Consider the following 22,446-nt stretch of genomic DNA (forward strand, 5'->3'; position numbering starts at 1 on the left):
ATACCTCTTTCCAGCCCCTTCTTGCCTAGAAGGTCTCTTTTGAGAAATCTGCTGACAGTCTGATGGGGACTCCTTTGTAGGTGACTGTCCCCTTAGCTCTTGCTGCTTCTAGGATTCTCTCCTTCATTTTAATTTTGGCTAATGTAATGATGATGTGCCTTGGTGTGTTTCTTCTTGGGTCCAACTTCTTTGGGACTCTCTGAGCTTCCTGGATTTCCTGGAAGTCTATTTCCTTTGCCAGATTGGGGAAATTCTCCTTTATTATTTGTTCAAATAAGTTTTCCACTGGTGGCTGTGCCTTTCCCCCTTCTGGTACCCCTATAATTCGGATGTTGGAATGTTTAAAGATGTCCTGGAGATTCCTAAGACTCTCCTCATTTCTTTGAATTCTTGCTTCTTGACTCTTTTCTATTTGGCCATTATTTGCTTTCTTCTGGTCCACTCCATTGATTTGAGTCCCAGTTTCCTTTTCATTGCTGTTGGTGTCCTGTGCAATTCCATTCATTTCAATTAGTTTCGCCTTCATATATTTGTCTAATTTGTGGCTATAATCAACCAGTTCTGTGAGGATCCTGATCACCAGTGTTTTAAACTGTGCGTCTGAGAGTTTTGCTATTTCTTCCTCGCTTAGATTTATAGGCCTCTGGGGCTTTGAGATCTTGCGCCATTTTTGGTCTGTTCTTGCCCTTTAAGTGTGAGGAGTGGCGCCTTGGACTCCCAGGTCGCTGGGTTGTGACGCTGTATGTGGGGGCGTGGTCAGAGCGGGGAAATGGTGGTGCCCTCCCTGCCGCTTGCTGCGGGGGACCCGCTGGGTTCCGGTCCAACCGCCCACTCCCTCGCTTGTCTATCTGCGCACAAATGCGCGACCACAGTCAACCCACAGCCCTGATCCCTCGCTGTTTCCCCTGCGGTCGCTCTCTTGGTAGCTCGCTCGGTGGCTCACTAGGTCCAACCCTGCGCCTGGATTCCGCGTACCTGAGTCCGTCTGACCGAGTTTTCCTGTCCAACCCCGCTCCACCAGCTGCTGGTTTCGCCTCTTACCGGTAAGGCTGAAGAATTTGTTGTTAACAGACTTCCGAAAAGTTCAATTTTCTGTGTTCTGGCTGTGTTTTCTATTGCTAATATATAGTTGTCTCTAAACTTGGTTGTGTGAGAAGGCATGGCATATCCACCTATGCCTCCATCTTGGTGGAAGTCCCCAACTTGGAATTAAAAGCACTGTTTTGAATCAGTGTCACCGTGTTAGCTTATCTGCACCAATAGAAATGCCTTCCTTCTATTGATGCAATACCCCTTCCCTTTCTAAGGAATCCCCCCGCCTTGGTCTCCTAATCCGAACACCATTGGGGTTTCTGCTTGAATCAGTGCTTCCCAAATAGCTATTCTTTTGTGACCTCAAATAATGCTTGTTACCTTTCACTTTAGCCTTTTATTTTTTGGTTAACACTTCTGACTATGATGGTGGTTACATGAATATTAGGCAAAATTTCTCAATGCAATTCCCAAGGTGAGATACAGGAAAAGCTACTAAGCCAAATAAATGTTAAAAACTGAAGATTGAACATAGTGCTCTTAGACTTCTATGAGGCAGGCAATGGGCCACTGGAAACTACCACTTGCAACTCTGTGCAACTTTCCAGAAGTGAGAATTGGTTTAGGTAGTCTCCCTACGTAAAGCGTGTTATAGACCCAATGGTCCAGTCATAGAAAACGTCTTAGCATTTCTCCTCATGCTTCTCCCATCTTACGCCTCTGCTCACACAGTCTACCAGGCATACTCTCTCCCACATCCCTTTCTGAAGCACTTCTACCCTTCTTTTACAGCCTGCTCAAACCTCACTTCCTCCTAAACCCCATGCTGGCTCCTGTAAGAACTTCATTTACACCTCTGTTATAATATGGCATCCTAGCCCTTTGCCCTTTTGAAACAGATAGCCTCAGACCTGTCTTCAACAAGAAAGCAGGCCCTGGTGGACAAAGATCGGTTTTCAGAGATCTTTGTTCATGCCTTTCAGTATCTCACACAAAGAAGACCTTTAGGAGACACTCGCTGAACAGAACTGAATTCAAGCCGCACTCAGAGAAGCTGCCCTGCTGGTCAGAACCCCGTTTGCTGCAGACACAATATGGCGCTCTTGCTTCATCTTTGCCTATCTTCTACTGCTAGCTTGCTTTGAATATTAACTTTTTTAAAAGAATTTTACTCTTTTCCTTGCTCTGTATGACTTTGTGTTTTTTCAATTAATATAATTCACGCAACATAAAGTTCACCCTTTTAACGTACACAAGTCAGTGTTTTTAGTACATTCACAAAACTAGGCAACCGTCATCGCTGTCTCATTCCAGAATGTTTTCATCACCACACACGGAAATCCCGTACCCACAAGCAGTCGCTCCCGCTGCCGCCCACCCCCAGCCCGCAACCACAAATCCACTTTCTGTCACTGTGACATACAGGATTTTAACAAAGCTTATAGCAGTTTTATTATACCTTAAAGCCAAATTTTACCCTCAAAAAGAAAGTTATTATTTTACCTTAGGAAATATTTTACCATAGGAAAATGTGATTTACCACAACTGACTAAAGTATCATTTCAGGATACAAAATGAGAATCACCTTACATGTTTACTTCCCCATTCGTTTGCTTCTCTTAAGCTTTTTATTAGAGAAATATAACATACACATAGACAAGTACTCATCTCCTAAGGGCACAACTTGGTAAGTTTCAAAAACTGAGTACACAAGTGTAGCCAGCACCCAGATCAAGAAACAGAACACATGCCCCTCCACCAGTCCCTCCCCACCTCCAGAGAGTAACCACTATCCTGACTTTTAACAGCATAGATTACTTCTGCCTGTTTTTGTATTTTTATAAACACAAGCATTTAGTGCGCAGTATAGAAAACTTTTATATTGAAATTAATGCTTGGAGTACTCACCGTGATCTTCTTGTACAAAACCATGACATTATCGTCATCAAATGGTAGGAAGCCACACATAAGCACATATAAGAGAATGCCCATGCTCCAAACATCTGCCTGAGAGGGAGAAAAAAATAATAATCCCCCAAACTTTAGGACATATTTGAGAATGGCAGTACACATACTAGACTCACAGAATCTTCACAGATCTAGAAAAGATCTCCGGGGCCATCCAATTAAACCTGCTCATTCTTACAGGCAGGGAACCTGAAGCCCAGAAAGGAAGGCTTCTCCAAAGTCACCTAGGCCACCCAGGCAGGTCACCTGATGTCCAGTTCAGCTCACTCTCCTCTAATGCTGGACTCTAACACTTTATCGAAAATAACTTCCAGTTGGTTGGGCTGGACTGGGCACAATAAGAAAGGAGGTGAGGCCAGGTCTCTGATTCTGAAAGATAATTCTACAGTGCTGCTGAGGTTTATTACCTAGGAGGGTTATGTAAATACCCATGTGGATGTCAAAACAAGTCTTAAAATTTGCTACTGATAATCTGCAAATGTGATAAGCTGCACTGTAAAGTCCTCTCTATGTAGAGAAACCCTAATAAAGTTCAACAACTGACGTTTCAAATACAGAGGCTAGAAACGAGCCTGCCAGCACAAACAGCCCTGCAAATCTCAAAATCCCACAAAGGAGCTTAACCTTTATGGAAGATATCTGTGTGCCCCAGGAGTCCTGCGCGCTAACTACTTAGACAAGCAGTGTCTGGTCTTTGTCAATAATGATGCCACTGTTCGCTGAGAAGTCACAGCTCTCACTCTCTTTTGAGCCTTACCCAAAATTTAAGAGGTAAGAAGGGCATTTTTTTACAAAAGAAAAGGATAGAAAGTGAAACTAAAACAGACAAGAAAACAATTTAAAGATACTACAGGAAAATCTCAGGTGCATTCAAACCAGGAGAGCCTTATCTGGGTCCCTGAGGAACCTTGTGAGTGCTGGGCCTGTGATTCCCGCTCCTTCCAGAAGACAGGGCGGGACACGGGTACGCAGTAGAGCCTCACTCAGGTCCAGACTGACCCAGAGCTGCCAGCTGGGACCCGGTGAACGCATTTTCATTTCTATGTCCCAAGTTCTTCCTTTTCTTTATATGATGAAATGGAGTAACAGTATTCATTCAAAGGATTTGGGGGTGGGGGGCTTAAATAAAATGTAAGAAGCATTGAGCATGTGGAATCCTTGGGCACTGTTGTGGGAACGTAAACTGTTTGCTGCCAGTACGAAAATTAGTGTGGCAGTCCCTCAAACAATTAAACGATCGCTTTAAAATACAACCCAGCCATTCTGCTTTGGGGTATTGATCCAAAGTAAGTGAAAGCAAGGTCTCAAAGAGATTTGTTTCTACCAGCACTATTCACAATAAAAAACCAAACAGTGGAAGCAATCCCAGCTCCATCCGCAGAAGGAATGATAAACAATACGTGACACATGCATACAATGGCATATTATTCAACCTTAAAAAGGAAGGAAACCCTGTCACATGCTACAGCATGGATGAACCTTGAGGATATTCTGCTAAGTGAAATAAGCCAGTCACAAAAAGACAAATATTGTATGACGCTATTATATATGACAGCGAGACTACTCAAATTCACAGAGAAAGAAAGCAGAAGAGTGGATGCTGAGGGTAGGGGAAAGGGAGAAATGAAGATTAACCATTTAATGTATATAGTTTCAGTTCTGCAAGATGAAAACTTTTCTAAGATGAGAGCTCTGGAGATTGGTTGCACAACAACGTGAATGTTCCTAACATTAATGAACTGTAGACTTAAAAATGGTTAAGATTTTATGTTATGGGGAGGATTTCTGGTCAACATGGCAGCACAGGTAAACACCGCTCACCCCCTCGCACAACCACATCAAAATTACAACTAAATTAAAGAACAACCATGACTCAGAACCATAAGAGAAATCAAGATGAATGGAAACTGACAACTACAGAATTAAAGAAACCACATCCATCCAGACTGGCAGGAGAATGAGAAACGCAGAAAAGGCTGGTCCCACATCCACGTGTGGTGGATAAAATTTTGGGAGGGATATTTCAGGAGTGAGGAGTCCCAGCCCCACACCAGGCCCTCCAACCCAGGGTTCCAGTGCCAGGAGGGTAAGTCCTCATAAATTCTGGCTACAAAAACCAGTGGAGATTGAGTCAGTGGAAGAAACTTCTGGAGCTCCAAGCAGTTCCTCTTAAAGAATCCACACACAGACTTACCCAGACTCACTCCCTCTGAGCTCCCTCAAGCTGCAGGGTAGCAGCTTAAAAGGCACCAGTAACACAGAGGGAAGAACTGAATGAAATGTCAGGCACCAAGGCGAGAATTAGGGGAAAGCTTTCTCCCAGGGCGAAGCCATTGTCCCTTTTCTGAACCCACCCACAGAGAGCCACAGAGCCAGCAGGCTGGTGCCTTATCTGAGACTCCATCAATCCTGCCAACACCCTGCCCTGAAAATCCTGAGACCCTGCCCCACCCAGCTGACCAGCCCACCCAAGGTGCTTTTTCATACGAATGACTGGTCTTGGCTCATGCTTCACAACTTCCTAAATCCTCTCAAATATGCAACAGCCAGCCTCAGCGAGCACTGAGGCTCTGTACCTCTCGCTAAGTGGCCCCAGGTCTGGCACTAGCAGCAGCCAGCCTAGATTCACAGCTTCGCTTTGCCTGGAAACCTTGAAGCCCAGCACAAGTAGCAGCCATCTCAAGTTGCTTTATACCTCACGTAGGGTGGAACTGGGGCACAACACAGGTGGGGGCTGACCTTGGCCTGCACCACCTGAAAAACCCCAGAGCCTGCGCACCCAGTGGACAGGTACAGACCATGTCAAAGTACCACCACCCTACCCCGGCACAGCTGATCCTCCACAAAGGGTGGAGGTTGGTGGTCAGTGGTCACAGCCAGTCCTTGCAGCTGACTGGCCTGGGGAAATCCCTCCCATTGATCTGCTAACAGCAACCAAGGCCCAACTACAAGAGGAGGGTGTATTCAGTCCACATGAAGGGCACACCTCAAGTACCCAGCTTGAGTGATACAGGAGGCTGTGCCACTGGACCCTACAGGACACCAACCACATTAGGCCACACTACCAAGACATGGAGTCAATTAATTTTTTTTTATGAAGAAAAAAGGGAAAGCCTAAGAACTCTTCCACATTAAAGAAGATCTAAGAAACAAGACAACTAAATACAATGTATGAGACCAAACTGAATCCAGGACTAGAGGGAAAACATAGCTATAAAAAACATTGTTGGTACAATTGATACCACTGGAATATGAATTGTGGATTAAATAAATTGTATCAAATGTTAAATTCCCTGATGTTGATAGCTAAAGTATCATTATAAAAGAGAAGGTCCTTGCTTATAGGAAAACATATACATAGTATTTAATGATAAAGGGGTATGTCTCCAACTCACTCTCGGTTCAAAAAGCAGCATCCATATGTATAAACATGGAAAGATAATAAGGCAAATAGGGAAAGATGTAAACAATTGTGAAATTGACTAAATATATACAAAAGTTTCTCTTCCATACTGGCAACTATTCTTTAAGTTTGAGTTTATATCCAAACAAAAAGTCACCAAAAACAAGTTAGTTACCATCTTACTGTTACAAATTAAGTAAACTGGCATATCTCAAAGTTTCTCCCACATAACACTAGCTCCAAAAGATACTCTTTATATAAAAAGTGCATTCTGTGGGCAAATAAAATTGAGACCAGCCGCTGTGACGGTCCCCTCCCAAAGGCTCACTGTGTACAAGAACATATCAAAGATGTGGAAATGTCATGAACCTAAGAAAACTGTCCATCCTAGCCAGCATTTACTGAGCTTTTGATGGCCAAACCTTCCTTACGATATTATTGTCCGTAAAATTAGTCTCCAGAAAAATGGAAGGGGCTAGATTACTTGTAGCAGCCAGTGGTAAAGCAGGCAATGACCAGGCCTTCTGAGCCTGGGCCTCCTACACAGGACACCTGGCCTAGAGTAGCTGGCTATGGACAAAGTACAGATTTCTTTCCGTGCTAACCAGCATCTCTGAAAACTGATGGCCTTGTGCTCTACCTGGCTGGACTAAACCGCCTTAAATATGACACTGTTTAACACAAAAGCATCCACAACAAGGATCGCAGAGATATATCCCTGCTTTGCAGGTATATTATGCATTTTTATATTTATTACAGTTGTTCATTTATTACTTTTTATATCTCACTCTCTGAATAGCCTGAACTCTTTAATTAACAAGATTACTTCTTACCACATCATTATATCCCCAATGCACAGTGCCTGCCTTGCTACAGGTAACCAATAAATGTATATTGATTATATACTGAATTAACCAATAAATAATTACCTCTGATCCCAGATATGATTTGCCTTGTATTAATTCGGGCGCTGCATAAGCAAGACTCCCACAGCATGTCTGTAGATGGTAATCCTTGTTACCCTGTCAATAAAATAAAAATGAAACACATTCATTACAGCCCTTAAGAGAATTAAACCTTTCAGCATGAGCAAAGAGAAGCTAGAAGAAGAATTACCCCAAATAATAAAAGACTTCTGGGGCCAACCCAATACTCTCCGCCTCCATGCATGCATGCACATGTGGTTTCTCTCCTCTGGATTTCCAACAGCACTACAACCTGGCTCGGAACAAAATCCTTTTCCCTGGGCTCAGTCAAATGGGGTTCGTACTTCCCTACACATCATTTGCATAATAATCAGCTTAGCATACTTCCAAGCACCTTTGTCTTCCCACTCCCAAGTACTCAAGGAAAAAAAGATGATTTCCTTATGGATCCTATCTGCAATACCAAACTATTCCTGTAAATACAGAAGAGCTTTCTTTTTCCCTACAGGGAAGAAAGCAATAGGCTACTCAGAACAACACCTTGGGAGTCTGATTTCTAGTCTAGGTGAACACCAAACACAACCTGAGCTTCCAGATCCACTAAAATGAGGAATCTGCTCAACCTCCTCTGCTCCCCAGCAGAAATATTAAGACACAGTGAAAATGGTACTACTGCCCAACACCTGTAGTGCAGAGTTCTACAACTGCCAAATGACTTGTGAAATTGTGAGGCTTCATTCACAACTGCAACGACACGCCCAGAAGTGAGCCCCTCTGGCAGAGGGCTGAGGCTCTCCTCTCCCAGCCACGCCCGGTGGCTTTTTAGATGGCGTCTGCGTGTATCAATCTGTGTCAGCCACAAGCAAAAGGTAACGGAGGCTGTCACATTGTCCACTGCTTCCTGTGGAGAATATGGCTTAAACCAGTACATCGGCTCAAAGTACGTTTTATCTTTACAAACCAGCCAATGAAATAAACGCCTTCTACCATGTGGGTACCCAGACACAAAGCTCCACTGACAATATCTGAAGAACCAAGGGAAAGAGAGAAAAATCAAGAAGAATCAGACATTCAGCCAAAAGGGCAAAATCTGATTCCCTGCGTGCCTAGGTAATTCTGATCGGGGCAGGAAATAATTATGGGACTGCAAGGCCTGCAGCCTCAACATTCTTAATGAGTACAAACAGCTCACTTTAGAGACTCTGAGTACTGTCGGTGCAGAGCTCAGGAGGAAGCCTCCAACAGGCAACCATCCAGGGGCTCTACTGCAGACAGCAGAGGTGGAAAGTTCAAAGTCACCTCAAAGAGAAGGTATGCTGGAAAACGCCAGTCTCCACCATGGAAATCAAGGAAATATGTAACAGGATAAATTTAAAAGCACATATGAACTTTTCCCTACTTTTATAAGGAAAGGGGGACATCTCTCAAAATGTAACTAATTGTTAGTTATGTAACCATTTGGATAACAAAGAATGGATTTCCACTAAATCCCCCAAACTCATACGAACAAAGGCATCATCTAGTGGCAGCGCAGTCAAACTGCAAACACATGATCAACTCAGCGTTCACACTGCGACGGCTTCCTGTCAGCCCAGCACTGCAGACTCTCCCACGTCACACCCGCGGGACCTTCGGCAGGACCGGGTCTGGACCTAGAGCAGTGGTGCTCTATTTTGGCTACATATTAGTCATTTAGAGAGCTTATAAAAGGGATGAAATGTAACATTCTTCTCAACAGATGCAACCAGATGCTCAATAAACACTTAGTGAACACTCTGGCTGGGTAGCTCAGTCAGCTGGAGCCTTGTCCCGATACACCAAGGTTGAGGGTTTGATCCCTGCTCAGGGCACATACAAGAAACCCTCAGCGGAAGTCAGGGCAAAATACCACACCCTAGTGTACATTTACAAAGGAAACAGTTACATTTTTATTTCTGCACTTACCTTGGGTTTCCCACAGAGACCAAAGTCAATCAGCTTTACTTTATGATATTCATCAAACAACAAATTTTCCTAAAAAAATGAAGACATTTTCATAACTAAATAGTGACTTCCTTATAACACATTCCACCTGTAGCCATTTCTAAAAACGATTTACGGTTTTTATATTTAGAAACCTGAGTACCACGGAGTGAAAATCACCTTAAAAAATAATGAAAGGACAAGAAGTATATAAAGGGAGAGGGGAGAAACGTTGATAACTACATCCCGCTTTCCCCCCAGACACATTGGCAGGCGATTTTCTTCCTGGTGCTCTGAGGTTCACCCACGAGCAAACAGTGTGTGCTAAAGGCAAACTGAAACGCAAAGATGAGCTCCAACCAAAGGGCTGAGTACAAACAGAAGGAAAATGACAGTGACACTGCCGTAAACTGCTGGACCACTTCTAGGTTCCTGACCCTGGTACTAAGCGACCTTAAAATCCAGGTTCACCAGCATCCACATTAATTGGAGTCTGCAGACTTAAAAGTGTATTCACATTTTTATTCTGTCCTTGAAAAGTATAGTCAGTCACCCTGGCTGGTGTGGCTCAGTGGGTTGAGTGCTGGCCTATGAACTGAAAGGTCACTGATTCGATTCCCAGTCAGGGCACATGCCTGGGTTGCAGGCCAGGTACCCAACTGGGGGCTTGTGAAAGGCAACCGATTGATGTTTCTCTCACATCCACGTTTCTCTCCCACTCTCTCTTCCTTCCCTTTCCCTCTCTCTGAAAATAAATAAATAAAATATTTTTTAAAAAAGAAAGAAAAGTACAGTCTGTCCATGCACTGAACTGTTCCTTTCTGAGGTATAATGGAATTAAAATTAAAGAACAGCACAGTTAGGAAGAGTACTGGATGAAAAATACTTAAAACTCTTTTTTCCTAGAGATAAAATCCTAAGGTTTATACTCCACAGCTGATTACAAAGACATTTATAATGTCACACCCGACTGGCTAGATAAATATAATGTCAATAAGTTCATTGAAAAGAGCTTACTAGAAGTCAAAAGGAGGTGGGGAGTGATATACTATAGCGGAGGAAAAAAATAGCAAAGATAGATTCTAGCCCAGCCAGTGTGGCTCAGTTGCTTGAGAGTCAGCCCACAAACCAAAAGGTCGCAGGTTCGATTCACAATTAGAGCACACACCTGGGTTACAGGTTCGGTTATGAGCACACACAGAAGGCAGCCAAAACATGTGCCTCTCCCTCTCTTTCTCCTTTCTCTAAAATCAAAAATTTAAAAGAAGATGGATTCTAAACAGAAAGAACCTAGGAATAACAAGTAATTGATGTTGAACTCTCAGTTGACTATAACTCGGTCACTTACTGGTTTGAGGTCCCTGTGAGCATAGCCCTGGCTGTGCACATAAGCCACTGCAGAGACGATCTGACGGAAGACGACCCGGGTCTCCTCCTCCGACAGGCGGTCCTGGGAAATTATGTAGTCGAACAGCTCTCCTCCAGGGCAATACTTCAACAGCAACAGAGTCAGACAGATAGTGTTACTACTTGCAAAACTCGCCTCAAAGGAATTTAAAATAAAAAAATCATACAGCACTCAGAGAAATTAATTAAACATATAAGCAAGGGAACTGAGTGCAGCTCATTGAAAAATACACTCTCAAGATCAAACAAATCAAGCGTTATTCCAGGAAAGAACAATAGCCCTTGGTCTCAAGCAGTTTTATTACCAGTAAGTAGAAGTAGAACTAACTACTACTGTGATTTTTAAGTTCTTTCTGAGTTTAATACTTTTATGGCTAACAAGTAAAACCCATTTTCATCTTAAGGCACTCGTATTTAGTGTGGTTACCTGAAACGAAAAACTCAGCAGCAATTATTGCTTCTGCATCCCAAAGACCAGTGACTTTAAGTCTGTATGAGAAGCCCAGTTCCACGGGGGCCCCTCTGAGGTTGCAGAGAACAGATACCAGGGCACAGAGCTTTAGGCTTTCCATCCCTTCTTCTCCAGGGCAGCTTCGTTTTTCTGTAAACTGGGCTTTCCATTCAAGACCTTACTTTATTTTAGCAGTATCAATTAAAATTATAGTACTATGGTATACAGCCTTTGACCTCCTAGTTTCACATTTAGAAATTGCTCCTGAAGATATACTCTCATAACAAAAACAACACACATTCAAGATCACTCACCGAAGTGGCACTGTTTGTAACAACAAAAGACTGGAAACAACCCAAATATGTTGGCACTATATAAATGATGGCACTTGTATAAAATGGAATTCCATGTGGCCATAAATAGGAAGCTCTTCATGAACTGATATAAAACAATCTCCCGTATTAAGAGGAAAAAAGCAAGGTGTAAAAGCAAGGTGTAAAACTTTTTGTTTACACCATATATATTGATGGTGATTTACAAAAAGCATTCTGCTGAACACAAGAAGCCAAACACGTGAGTATGGACTGTGTGATTCTATGTATATCAGGTTCCAGAACAGGTAAAACTAACCTACAAGGACAGAAATCAGATGGGTGGTTGCTGAGAAGGGCAGTAGGCAGGTGGGACAGCAGGGATTAACATCGAAGAGTCAGAATCAAACTTCCTGGGGTGATGAAAATGTTTTCTCCCTTGACTGGGGTGGAAAGAACACGGATGTGTACCTTTTCAAACTGTGCACCTGTGTGCATTTTATCCTATAAAAATTATAGCTCAATAATCAATTGTATTCAACGCTATCCAATGAGATTGACATTAAAAAGCCTACTTTACAAAAGAAATATAAAATAAAGTGAAACAAAAGCATTAAAAATCTCTACAAGTGTACATAAATGGTCTGCAAGCTAAAATGTTAAGTGGGGGAAAAAAAGCACAAGGTACAGAATAATATAGCATGGGACCATTTATGTGACATAAACCAATAAATGACACATATGTATGTTTGTATAAAATATACACAGGGCCCCTGGCTGGTGTAAATCAGTGGGTTGAAAGCTGACCTGCAAACCAAAAAGTCGCTGGTTTAATTCCCAGTCAGGGCACATACCTGGGTTGCAGGCCTATTTCCCAGTTGTGGATATGCAAGAGGCAACCAATTGATCGAGGCATCTCTTGCACATCAGTGTTTCTCTACCTTTCTTTCTCCCTCTCCCCCACTAAACATAAATAAAATCTTTAAAAAAATAAAAAATGAATAACTAAGTAAAATATACATAGGGAAAAAAGGTAGCCTCCAGCCAAAATGTAGGTATAGGTAAATATGCTTCACTTCCTCGCACAACCAAAAGAAGGACAACAACCAATTTAAAGCAAAACACAGCCAGAACTGCCAGAAATTCAAACTGTATGGAAGCCTGACAACCAATGTGTTAAAGAAGAAAAATTCATCCAGACTGGAGGGGCAGAGACAGGCGGTGGAGACAGAGAGCATGTGTGGCAAGGCAGCAGCAGCTGGCAAACCAGGTGGACCAGGCGGCAGCTGGCGAAGCCAGTGGTCCCGCATTCATGTGCAGATAAACTGGGAGGAGCAACTAGAGATCAAGACAAACTGCGTAACCCAGGGTTCCACTGCGGGGAAATAAAGCCTCAAAACCTCTGGCTGTAAACACCTGTGGGGCTTGTAGCAGTGAGAGAAACTGCCAGTCTCACAGGAGAGTCTGTTGAGGGTCCTCCAGGGTCCTAGAATGTACACAACCTCACCCACCCAGGAATCAGCACCCGGGGAGCACCACAAAGAGCTCAATTCACTTGCGGGTAGCAGAGGAAGTGACAGAAAGCAGGGCAAGAGCCCGGAAAGCAGCACTGCTCCTTCTCAGACCCCTCCTCCACATGCAGCACCACAACACAGCAGAATGGGTTGCCCCGCCATGGCAAATACCTAAGGTTTTGCCCCTTACAACATAACAGGTGCACGCAGACAAAGAAATATCACCCAAATTAAACAGATCAAAACTCCAGAAAAAGGACTAAGCAATAAGGAGACAGCTGACCTATGAGATACAGAATTCAAAACACAGGTAATCAGGATGCTCAAAGAAATTACTGAATATGGCTGCAAAATAAAGGAAAAAGTGAAGGCCATACAAAGTGAAATAAAGAAAAATACACAGGGCCTGGCTGGTATAGCTCAGTGGATTGAGCATGGGCCTGTGAAGCAAAGTGTCACCAGTTTGATTCCCCGTCACGGCACATGCCTGGGCTGCAGGCCAGGTCCCCAGTAGGGGACACATGAGAGGCAACCACATATTGATGTTTCTCTCCCACTCTTTCTCCTTCTTGTCCCCTCTCTCTAAAAAATAAATAAATAGAATTTTTTTTTAAAGAAAAATACACAGGGAAGGAAATAGAAACTCAAATCAACAATTCGGAACAAAAGGAAGAAATAAACATTCAACGAGAACAGAATGAAGAAACAATTCAAAAAAAACGAGGAGAGACTTAAGAACCTCTGGGACAACTTTAAACGTTTCAATATCCAAATCAAAGGGGTACAGGAGGAAAAGAAGAAGAGCAAGAAATAGAAAACTTATTTGAAAAAATGATGAAAGAAAACTTCCCCAATCTGGTGAAGGAAATAGACATATAAGTCCAGGAAGCTCACAGAGTCCAAAACAAGTTGGACCCAAAGAAGACCACACCAAGACACACCGTAATTACATTAGCCAAGAATAAAGAAGAGAATTTTAAAAGCAGCAAGAGAAAAGAAGACAGTTTCCTACAAAGGAGTTCCTATAAGACTGTCAGATGATTTCTCAAAAGAAAGTCTATAGGCCAGAGGGGCTGGAAATAAGTATTCAAAGTCATAAAAAGCAAGGGCCTACATCCAAGATTACTCTATCAAGCAAAGCTATCATTTAAAATTGAAGGGCAGATAAAGTGCTTCCCAGATAAGGTCAAGTTAAAGGAGTTCATCATCATCAAGCCCTTATTACCGGAAATGTAAAAGGGGCTTATCTAAGAAAAAAAAAGATTAAAACTATGAATAATAAAATGACAACAAACTCATAATTATCAACAACTGAACCTAAAAAAATAAAAACAAAACAAAACTAAGCAAACAACTAGACCAGGAACAGAATCATAGAAATGAAGATCGCATGGAGGGTTATCAGTGGGAAGGAGGAGGTACAAGAATAGGGAAAAAGGTACAGGGAATAAGAAGCATAAATGGTAGTTCCAAAACAGACAGAGGGAGGTTAAGAATGGCATGGGAAATGTAGAAGCCAAAGAACTTATATGCACAACCCATGGACATGAACTAAGGGGAGAAGGAATGCTGGTGGGAACAGGGGCACTGGGCAGAGGGGGATAAAGAGGAGAAAAAAGAATGGGACGACTGTAATAGCATAATCAATCAAATATACTTTAAAAAGAAAAAATAAACTTGTGCTGTGTAAGTCTGCACCGCAGTAAAACACACACACACACACACACACACACACACAGGTATTTATAAGTGCATGGAAAAGCACAAGATAACTGGATGACTGGGATACAGGACAGAGCATTTTATTTATTTTTAATATATACTCTTACACCTTCTCTATTTTGTCCTAAGTTCATGAAAGGTTTTTTGTTGCTTTTGTTTTGCTTTTTAAGTATTTTATTTGGACAAAGGGAATAGCTTTTTAAAGAGTCTGTAAAATCACCACTATTGACCATGTGCGTGGATATATAGTGTAATAAGAGGAAAATAGTTCTAGGTCCAAAACTTTCGGCATTATGAATTTTAAAATGTGCTTTTAAAGCAGAGCTAATCTGTGAAAATGATGTGAAGTTACAAATTACCTGGCTGAGACTAAGGAAAATAAAACAAGAGATGAATGATACAAGTTCTAAAGACTTTATGCTTCAAGCCAAAAAGGGCAGGTTAAAACTCAAAAGAATTTGATTCACATAACACATGCACTGAAGGCTGTGGGCTGAACTGTGTCCCCCAAAGATATGTTTAAAGTTCAAGTCCTAACACCCAGTACTAGTAATTGTGACCTTATTTGTAAATAAGATCTTCGTAGATGTAATCAAATCAGATGAGGTCCTACTGGATTAGGGCAGACCGTTTGAAGACAGGAAATAGAGAGATACATCTATAAGCCAAGGATTACCAGTAACCATCAGAAACCAGAAAAGAGGCAAAAAACAGATTCTCCAGAAAGAATCTTGCCCACACTCTGATTTTAGACTTTACCCTTCAGAATTGTAAGACGATAAATTTCTGTTTTAAACCACCAAGTTTGTGGTCATTTGTTACAGCAGCCCTAGATTAATACACCATTAAACTGAAATGAATCCTTCCCCCTAGGGACAAACTCTCACACATCCTGTCCATTAAACCACACCTCCCCACGAGGAGTGTGTTAGAAAGGGTATGTTTACAATGACTTGCCAATTTATTATATATGTCTACGTGATCTAACTTGTTATAGACAGAACTCAAACAGGTAACCCACTTAATATTTATTCTAATCTTTCAGGTGAAACATACTTTTCTCTTAATTACTGATAAAGTGAATGGAAATGGTATGAACGTTTGTTCCCACCCAAAATTCCAATGTTGAAACCCTAAGCCACAAAGATGACATGAGGAGGCAGCCTCTGGGAGCTGATTCGCACGTGAGGGAGATGCCCTCCCGAATGAAATCAGTGCTCTTATGAGAGACTCTTGAGAGTGGAGGGAGGTAAAAGAGGGTGAAGAGAGGAATAAATGGTGATGGAAGGAGACTTGACTTGGCTGGTGAGCACACAATACAATATGCAGATGATATAGTATACAATTGTACCCCTGAAACCTATATAATATCATTAGTCAATGTCACCCCAATGAATTCGATCAAAAAAAATTTTTTTTTTAAAGAGGCTCCAAAGAGATCCCTCGCCCCTTCTACATGTAAGGATGCAGCAACAAGGCCCCAGTTCTGAATCAGGAAGAAAGCCTTCACCCAACCATACCGGTGCCTTGATCTTGGAATTCCCAGTTTCCAGAACTGTGAAAAATAAATTTATTTTGTTCATAACCTTCCCGGGATGTGATATTAGTTATAGCAGCTCAAACGGACTAAGACAGTGAACAAACACCTTTAGTCTCTAACCATACTACAAACCTCAAGAACTATGAATATTTTGTTGGCGGTCTCTAACACATGGTAGAGCTGACATATGTGCTGATGTCTCAGGTTCTTCAGGGCATCAATCTCTGTTTTGATCCGGGGCAAATCACTCTGTGACAAAACATTATGTTAAATATTCAGTAAACCAGTGTGGGAAGGTTTGCAAGCATCAGTATCAACAGCTTTAACACTGAGTAGCAAAAGCAATCAACGCCCTCAAAACAAACTGTTCAACAATACAGAAAAAATATAAGAAAACTTATTTGTATGTACATTAGAAAAGGCCTTGAGGGTTTTATGAAAGACAAGTTCATCGTGGGTCAATAGTACTAAGTGCAGAAAAAAATTTTTAAATCTCGAACTCCGTGAGAAGGTTAGCATTCCAAAAAAAGAAAATGACAGAAACACTGCTTAGTGTGCGAGCCTGAGCCACCACTTTGTTCTTCGCGATGTTCCATAAGAGGCATGCTGACCTGAAAAGCAGTGCACGTGGGTAAAAGGTATGAGGGTGTTCACTACCTCGGCCTTCCAATTTTTATAGGGACTTAAAATTTTTCAAAATAAAAAGCTGGTTGGGAAGGAGGAGGATGAGCCACGCTGAAAGAATTTCAAAATCCATATTAAAGACAGAAATCTAGAAATCCATGAAGTAACATGTAAAACTTTATGATAAAAATGGATTCCATCTAATCATCAGTGGCTTAAGATCCAATTATCTAGGACCATGCAACCAGATGTCAGGTCCTGGCCAAGAATCAGTGGTAACTTTCACTATTCTAATATGATAATCTCACTTTTTTCTTTTTGGGGAGAGTGGGAGTCTGATAACTTGGGCCCTTGCAGTAATCAAAATATCATTCAAGTCCTAAGAAGTAGCTAAAATAGGCATAACAACAGAAAATATAAAAAGTTTGGAAATAGATTAATGAATTTTTAATTGAGAGAGAAACATTAGTTGGTTGTTCCTCTTATTTATGCATTCATTGGTTGATTCTTGTATCTGCCCTGACTGGAGACTGAACCCACAACCTTGGCAGATCAGGACAATGTTCTAACCAACTAAGCTACCCAGCCAGGGCTTAGAGTAAGTTTTGAGTATCAGTGTGGTAACACATTTTGTAATAACAATACACATTTTGTTTGCTATTGTACTACTTACAGTGTTTAAGTGACTAAGTCATACTAAAGTTGAAATTAAATTTTAAATTGCTTAAGGAAATTAATCAGATTTGCAATGTTTAAATGCTCAAGAAAAATGGTTTATAATGCCCTTTTATTCACTTAGTAAATACTGAGCACAGATAAACAAAAATATTGAAGAGCCTGAATTATTGGTCAAAACTAAACCATATGAGGAATGATAAATTAAAAGAAAAAAAATCACTCAGGGTGAGTACAAACACTGAAAGGGTATAAAAGACCCATAAAGATCATCAAAAGAGACAGATTTTTTTCCCTTAATAAAAAGCAAAAAACTTCATAACCAAAACCACAAATCAATCGGGCTGCACTGGGAAGTAATGAGCAGCTCACACCCAGAAGCATTCATGCAGAGGAAAAAGAGGACGATCAAGGAAAGGAGGATTTCATCAGATAACTTCTAAGTTCACTCTGAATAAAATTATGGGATATAAGACCTACGTACCCTATAACATAGGTGACACTGAGTAAGAGTATCATGAGAAGATAAAGAAGGGCAATACTGATACCCAGAAACACCTCCAAGACCACCGAACAACAGCAGGAAAATAGATCCTACAGGCTTCAAACAGGCACCACTGCCCTGCATTAAAATTAAGGATAAAATAACCCCTTCCCCTCACATTATTTTTTAAAACCTAACAGTTATACATAATTAGCCATTTAAAAAGCTACAGAAATATTCGTACAACCAATGGACATGAACTAAGTGGTAGAGGGCAATGCTGGAGGGTAGTAGGGTGCAGGGAGGAGGGGATAACAAAATTGGGAAGAAAAAAGAAAAAAAGAAATATTATTCTAATAAAAGTAGTAACTAGAACATTGGAGCAAATTTACATTTTAATTCAAAAAACTGGTCTATAAATATTTTAAAAATAATTTTAAACTTACCCCTAGTGCATTTTTATCCATGATTTTTATAGCTACCATTTCTCCAGTGAGGATATGGCGGGCAAGTTTGACCTTTGCAAAGCCACCTACATGTAGGAAAATTATGAAGAGATAAGCAAGACAGACCCAAATATCAACATTGGAGCAAAGTGAGGGCTCAGGAACAAATACTGTTCTGTTTGCTTTTAAAAGGCTCTATCGATCCATACTTCTCCCTAAGTTTACGGCTCTTTCTTTCTGCTTCTTCCAAAGTGTTAGCCATTACCCTAACCTCTCCTCATCCAATGTCTAGCTGAACTTTTTTTTTTATCATGATAGTATGTCTTTAATTTTTAATTTTTTATTGTTTATTCTATTAGTTGTCCCAATTGCTTTCCCTTTTGCCCCCCTCCATCCAGCCCACCTCCACTCCCACGGCCAATCCCTCTCCGTTGTCCATGTCCATGAGTCATTCATACATGTTCTTTGACTGGTCCCTTCCCCTTCCTTCCACCACCCCCACCCCCACCCACAGCTATCAGTCTGTTCCATGTTTCCATGTCTCTGGTTCTGTTTCCCTCATTTGTTTATTTTGTTCATTAGATTCCAGTTATAAGTGAGATTCTATAGTATTTGTCTTTCACCAACTGGCTTATTTTGCTTAGCATAATATTCTCCAGTTCCATCCATGCTGTTGCAAAAGGCAGGACATCTTTCTGCTGAGTAGTATTCCTTTGTGTAAATGTACCAGTTTTTTAATCTACTCATCTACTGATGGGCTCTAGGGCTGTTTCCGGCACTTGACTATTGTAAATAGTGCTGCTATCAACAAAGAGGTGCATATGTGTATATTACCAGTAGTGGAATTACTAGGTCATAAGGCAGTTCCATTTTTAATTTTTTCCCTTTTCACCACATCCTCACCAGCTTGTTTGTTGATTTATCAATGATGGCCATTCTGACCAGTGTGAGGTGGTATCTCACTGTGGCTTTCATTTGCATCTCTGATGGCTAGTGAAGTTGAGTAGCATTTCATATATCTATGGGCCATCTGTATGTCCTCCTTAGAGAACTGTCTATTCAGGACCTTTGCACATTTTTTAATTGAGCTGCTTGTCTTCTCAATGTTGAGTTCTTTCCATATTTTGAAGATTAAACCCTTGTGCAATGTATCATTGGCAAATATGTTCTCCAGTAAATCTTCAATTTTTTAATGAGCAAGTAGGAAAACAGAGTTCACTCTTTAGAAATTTGGTTTATAATTAATATTGCTAGAACACACAAAAAAGTTACTAAGACAAAATATGAAACTTCCAATCAGTTTTAAAACTGGGGAAATAAGAAAGTGTTTCAAAACTGAATCAAAAGCAGGAAAAAGTCTACACTTCAGGTATTTAAAAGTAAGTGCCAACTTAACATTTCTAAAAAGAAGCTCCCAGTAGTCCCTCCCATGGTCTTCCGCATCTCAGAAATTAACAATTCCATTTTCCCAGGTGCTCAGGCCAAAACCCAGGGGCCATCCTTAGCCTTTTTCTTTTATCTCATACCCCATATCCAGCCCATCAACAAATCCTACTGCCTCTGTCCTCAAAATGTATCAATGGTAGGTTACTTTGGAGAAAAAAGAAAGGTACTGACTGGAAATATTCTTGATATTGATATGAGCAGGACACACAGGGGGTTATATGTACGTAAAACTCCATGGAGCTTAGTGCACTTTGCATCTTCATTACACCTCAATAAATCTGAAAGTACACACATGTATATGTATACGTATGTGTCTCTATACAGAATCCCAGCCTTTCACTACCTTCACTACTACCACACTCATCCAAGTCATCATCATCTCTAGCATCATTCACCTGAATTACTACAATAACGTCCTAACATCTCTGCTTCTGCCTTTGCCCTCCTCTACCCAATCTTTTCACAGCCAGAGAGAGTGACCCTTAAAAACAAAGGTCAGATCACTCCTTCGCTCAAAACTGTCCAATGACTTTCACTCTAAATTAAATGACTGACAAGATCTCTCCTAACTACTCGCCTCTCTCTTGCTCCACCTTTTTCTAATTGAACAGATTGAAGAATTTTAAAACTATGTAGTTTAGACCAGAAAGCTCATGACTGCCCAAATGCACTATACTGTCAAATAGTTCCTCTAACCCCAAGAATAAAATAACAATTACCTGTCCCAATAGTTTCATATAATTCATAGTACTGGAGAAGTTCATCATAATCTTTCATAGTTCTTCGGGAATTTTACCCAAAATTACAAAAAAATAAACCTGTCAAACACAAATAGTACAAGATCAAGAAAGGAACTATTATGACATTATGTCCTCCACTCTCGTAACTGTAAATATAAATAAGTCTTGGGCATGTACAAATATGATACTGGAAAAACTGATTAGCTACATGAAAAAAACCCCACTGGATTCCTATCTCACAGCATACATAAAAATCAATTCCAGCTCAAGTAGAGATTTAAATATGAAAGGTAAACCTTTAAAACTTTTAATAGAATACTGTCATGATTTCAAGATAGAAGAGGATCTTTTAAAGTGCTAAGTATTAAAAAAAATACATTAAAACAATGCTTAAATTAAGGACTTCTGCACATCCAAAGACAGCATTTAAAAAAAATCGAATGTGAGAAAATATCTGCAACACATATAACAATTGATTTTTATGCAGAATAGACTCCAAGTCAAAAATATAGAGAAAGGCAACACAACAGAAAATAAGCAGATGAAATACAAAGCTAGAGGCAGGGAGGCATAAGGGGACTAAATGGTATTTGAAAAAGATATAATAAAGATTATATTTTTTTTAAAAAATACAAAAGCATTTCACAAAGAAACACAAATGACCAATAAAAACATGAAAAAAATACTCAACTTCATTATTCATCAGGGAAATGCAAATTAAGACCCCAATAATATATAATTTTAAGATACATTTGATACATATTTTATTATATTTCACATGTGTTACATATACTCTGAAGTACATATCATATATTCAAGTACATATCAAATAATATATTAAAATGTGTTATAAAAGTTTTAGGTAGATCTTATTCTGTTCTGTCTTCTTGAGTTTTAAAATTAAGTAGAACGACACAAAACCATAGGCTTGAGAAGGGCCCTGTTACGTGTGTTAACACATAAGGTCACACTCACACCAGCTTTGTTTCACTTGCAGAGGATTTGCTTTTAGCTGACTTTAGCTACAGACGAGCGGACCTGACAGAACTAGTCATACTATTAACCTGGCTTCTTTTATTCACTCAGTTATTCACACATATGTGTTTCCCGAGCACCTATGATGTTCTGGACCCACCACGCCTGGCACTAAAGCCATAATGGGGAAGAAGGGAAATGTGGTTCCTGCCCTCGCGGATCTTGCATTCTAGTAGAGAAGACAAAAGGCAAATCGTCAGACAATAAAATTAAGTAATTACTGGGAAAGAAATAAGCAACAGTGGTTAAAATGAGTCATCGAGAAGGTAATATTTAAGCCAAGAACTTATTCAAAGGATAAGAAGTGAGGAAAGGTGATATTATCAGCCTGGCTGATAATCAGACTGGCTACTCCTACCAAAACTTGAACAGTATTTCCAACAGGACCTGGACAAGACCCTGAAAACAATGTTTCTACCCAAAGCTGTTAAAATGAGAACGATCCTTTATATGACTTACTGCTTCTTTCCCACCAATAATATCCCAACCCTATGTCATTCTAAGATGCCCAGATGCTGAAATGGCCCAGCTCTTTGATAGCAGTCATTCCAAAACTGGTTCCTGCTTCCCTAATTCCTTTTCAAAACCACCCACCATGGGCCCAAATCCTATGAGCACCTTTCAGCTCACTTTTCCTTACTGAGACACCCCGAGGTCCTAGGGAGGATGGTTTTTCTTGCAGCAGCAAACTAAAAACGCCTTTTTTTTTTTTTTTAACTACAGATAGTGTTCTTAGTGGTCTTTGGATGGTGAACCTTAA

General features: G+C 40.7%; 1 protein-coding gene across 5 annotated transcripts in view; it reads right to left on the reverse strand.

Annotated features, from left to right (window-relative positions):
* MELK (maternal embryonic leucine zipper kinase) overlaps positions 1 to 22,446 on the reverse strand; it is a 78,585-nt gene that overhangs the window by 50,802 nt on the left and 5,337 nt on the right. For 3 of the 5 annotated variants that reach the window (XM_037144532.2, XM_037144533.2, XM_037144534.2), the window contains exons 2-8: positions 20,631 to 20,729; positions 18,466 to 18,551; positions 16,369 to 16,485; positions 10,640 to 10,783; positions 9,274 to 9,342; positions 7,333 to 7,425; positions 2,941 to 3,039 (exon numbers count right to left, since the gene is read on the reverse strand). In XM_037144532.2, the coding sequence (XP_037000427.2) occupies positions 2,941 to 3,039; positions 7,333 to 7,425; positions 9,274 to 9,342; positions 10,640 to 10,783; positions 16,369 to 16,485; positions 18,466 to 18,551; positions 20,631 to 20,688 (666 nt within the window). In that variant the 5' untranslated portion in view covers positions 20,689 to 20,729. The remainder of the gene's footprint in view (positions 1 to 2,940; positions 3,040 to 7,332; positions 7,426 to 9,273; positions 9,343 to 10,639; positions 10,784 to 16,368; positions 16,486 to 18,465; positions 18,552 to 20,630; positions 20,730 to 22,446) is intronic. The other 2 variants (XM_037144535.2, XM_037144536.2) reach the window with 2 other exon arrangements.

Source organism: Artibeus jamaicensis, unplaced genomic scaffold, assembly GCF_021234435.1.
Source record: "Artibeus jamaicensis isolate MK-2021 breed Jamaican fruit bat unplaced genomic scaffold, CSHL_Jam_final scaffold_1964, whole genome shotgun sequence".
Classification (NCBI taxonomy): domain Eukaryota; kingdom Metazoa; phylum Chordata; class Mammalia; order Chiroptera; family Phyllostomidae; genus Artibeus; species Artibeus jamaicensis.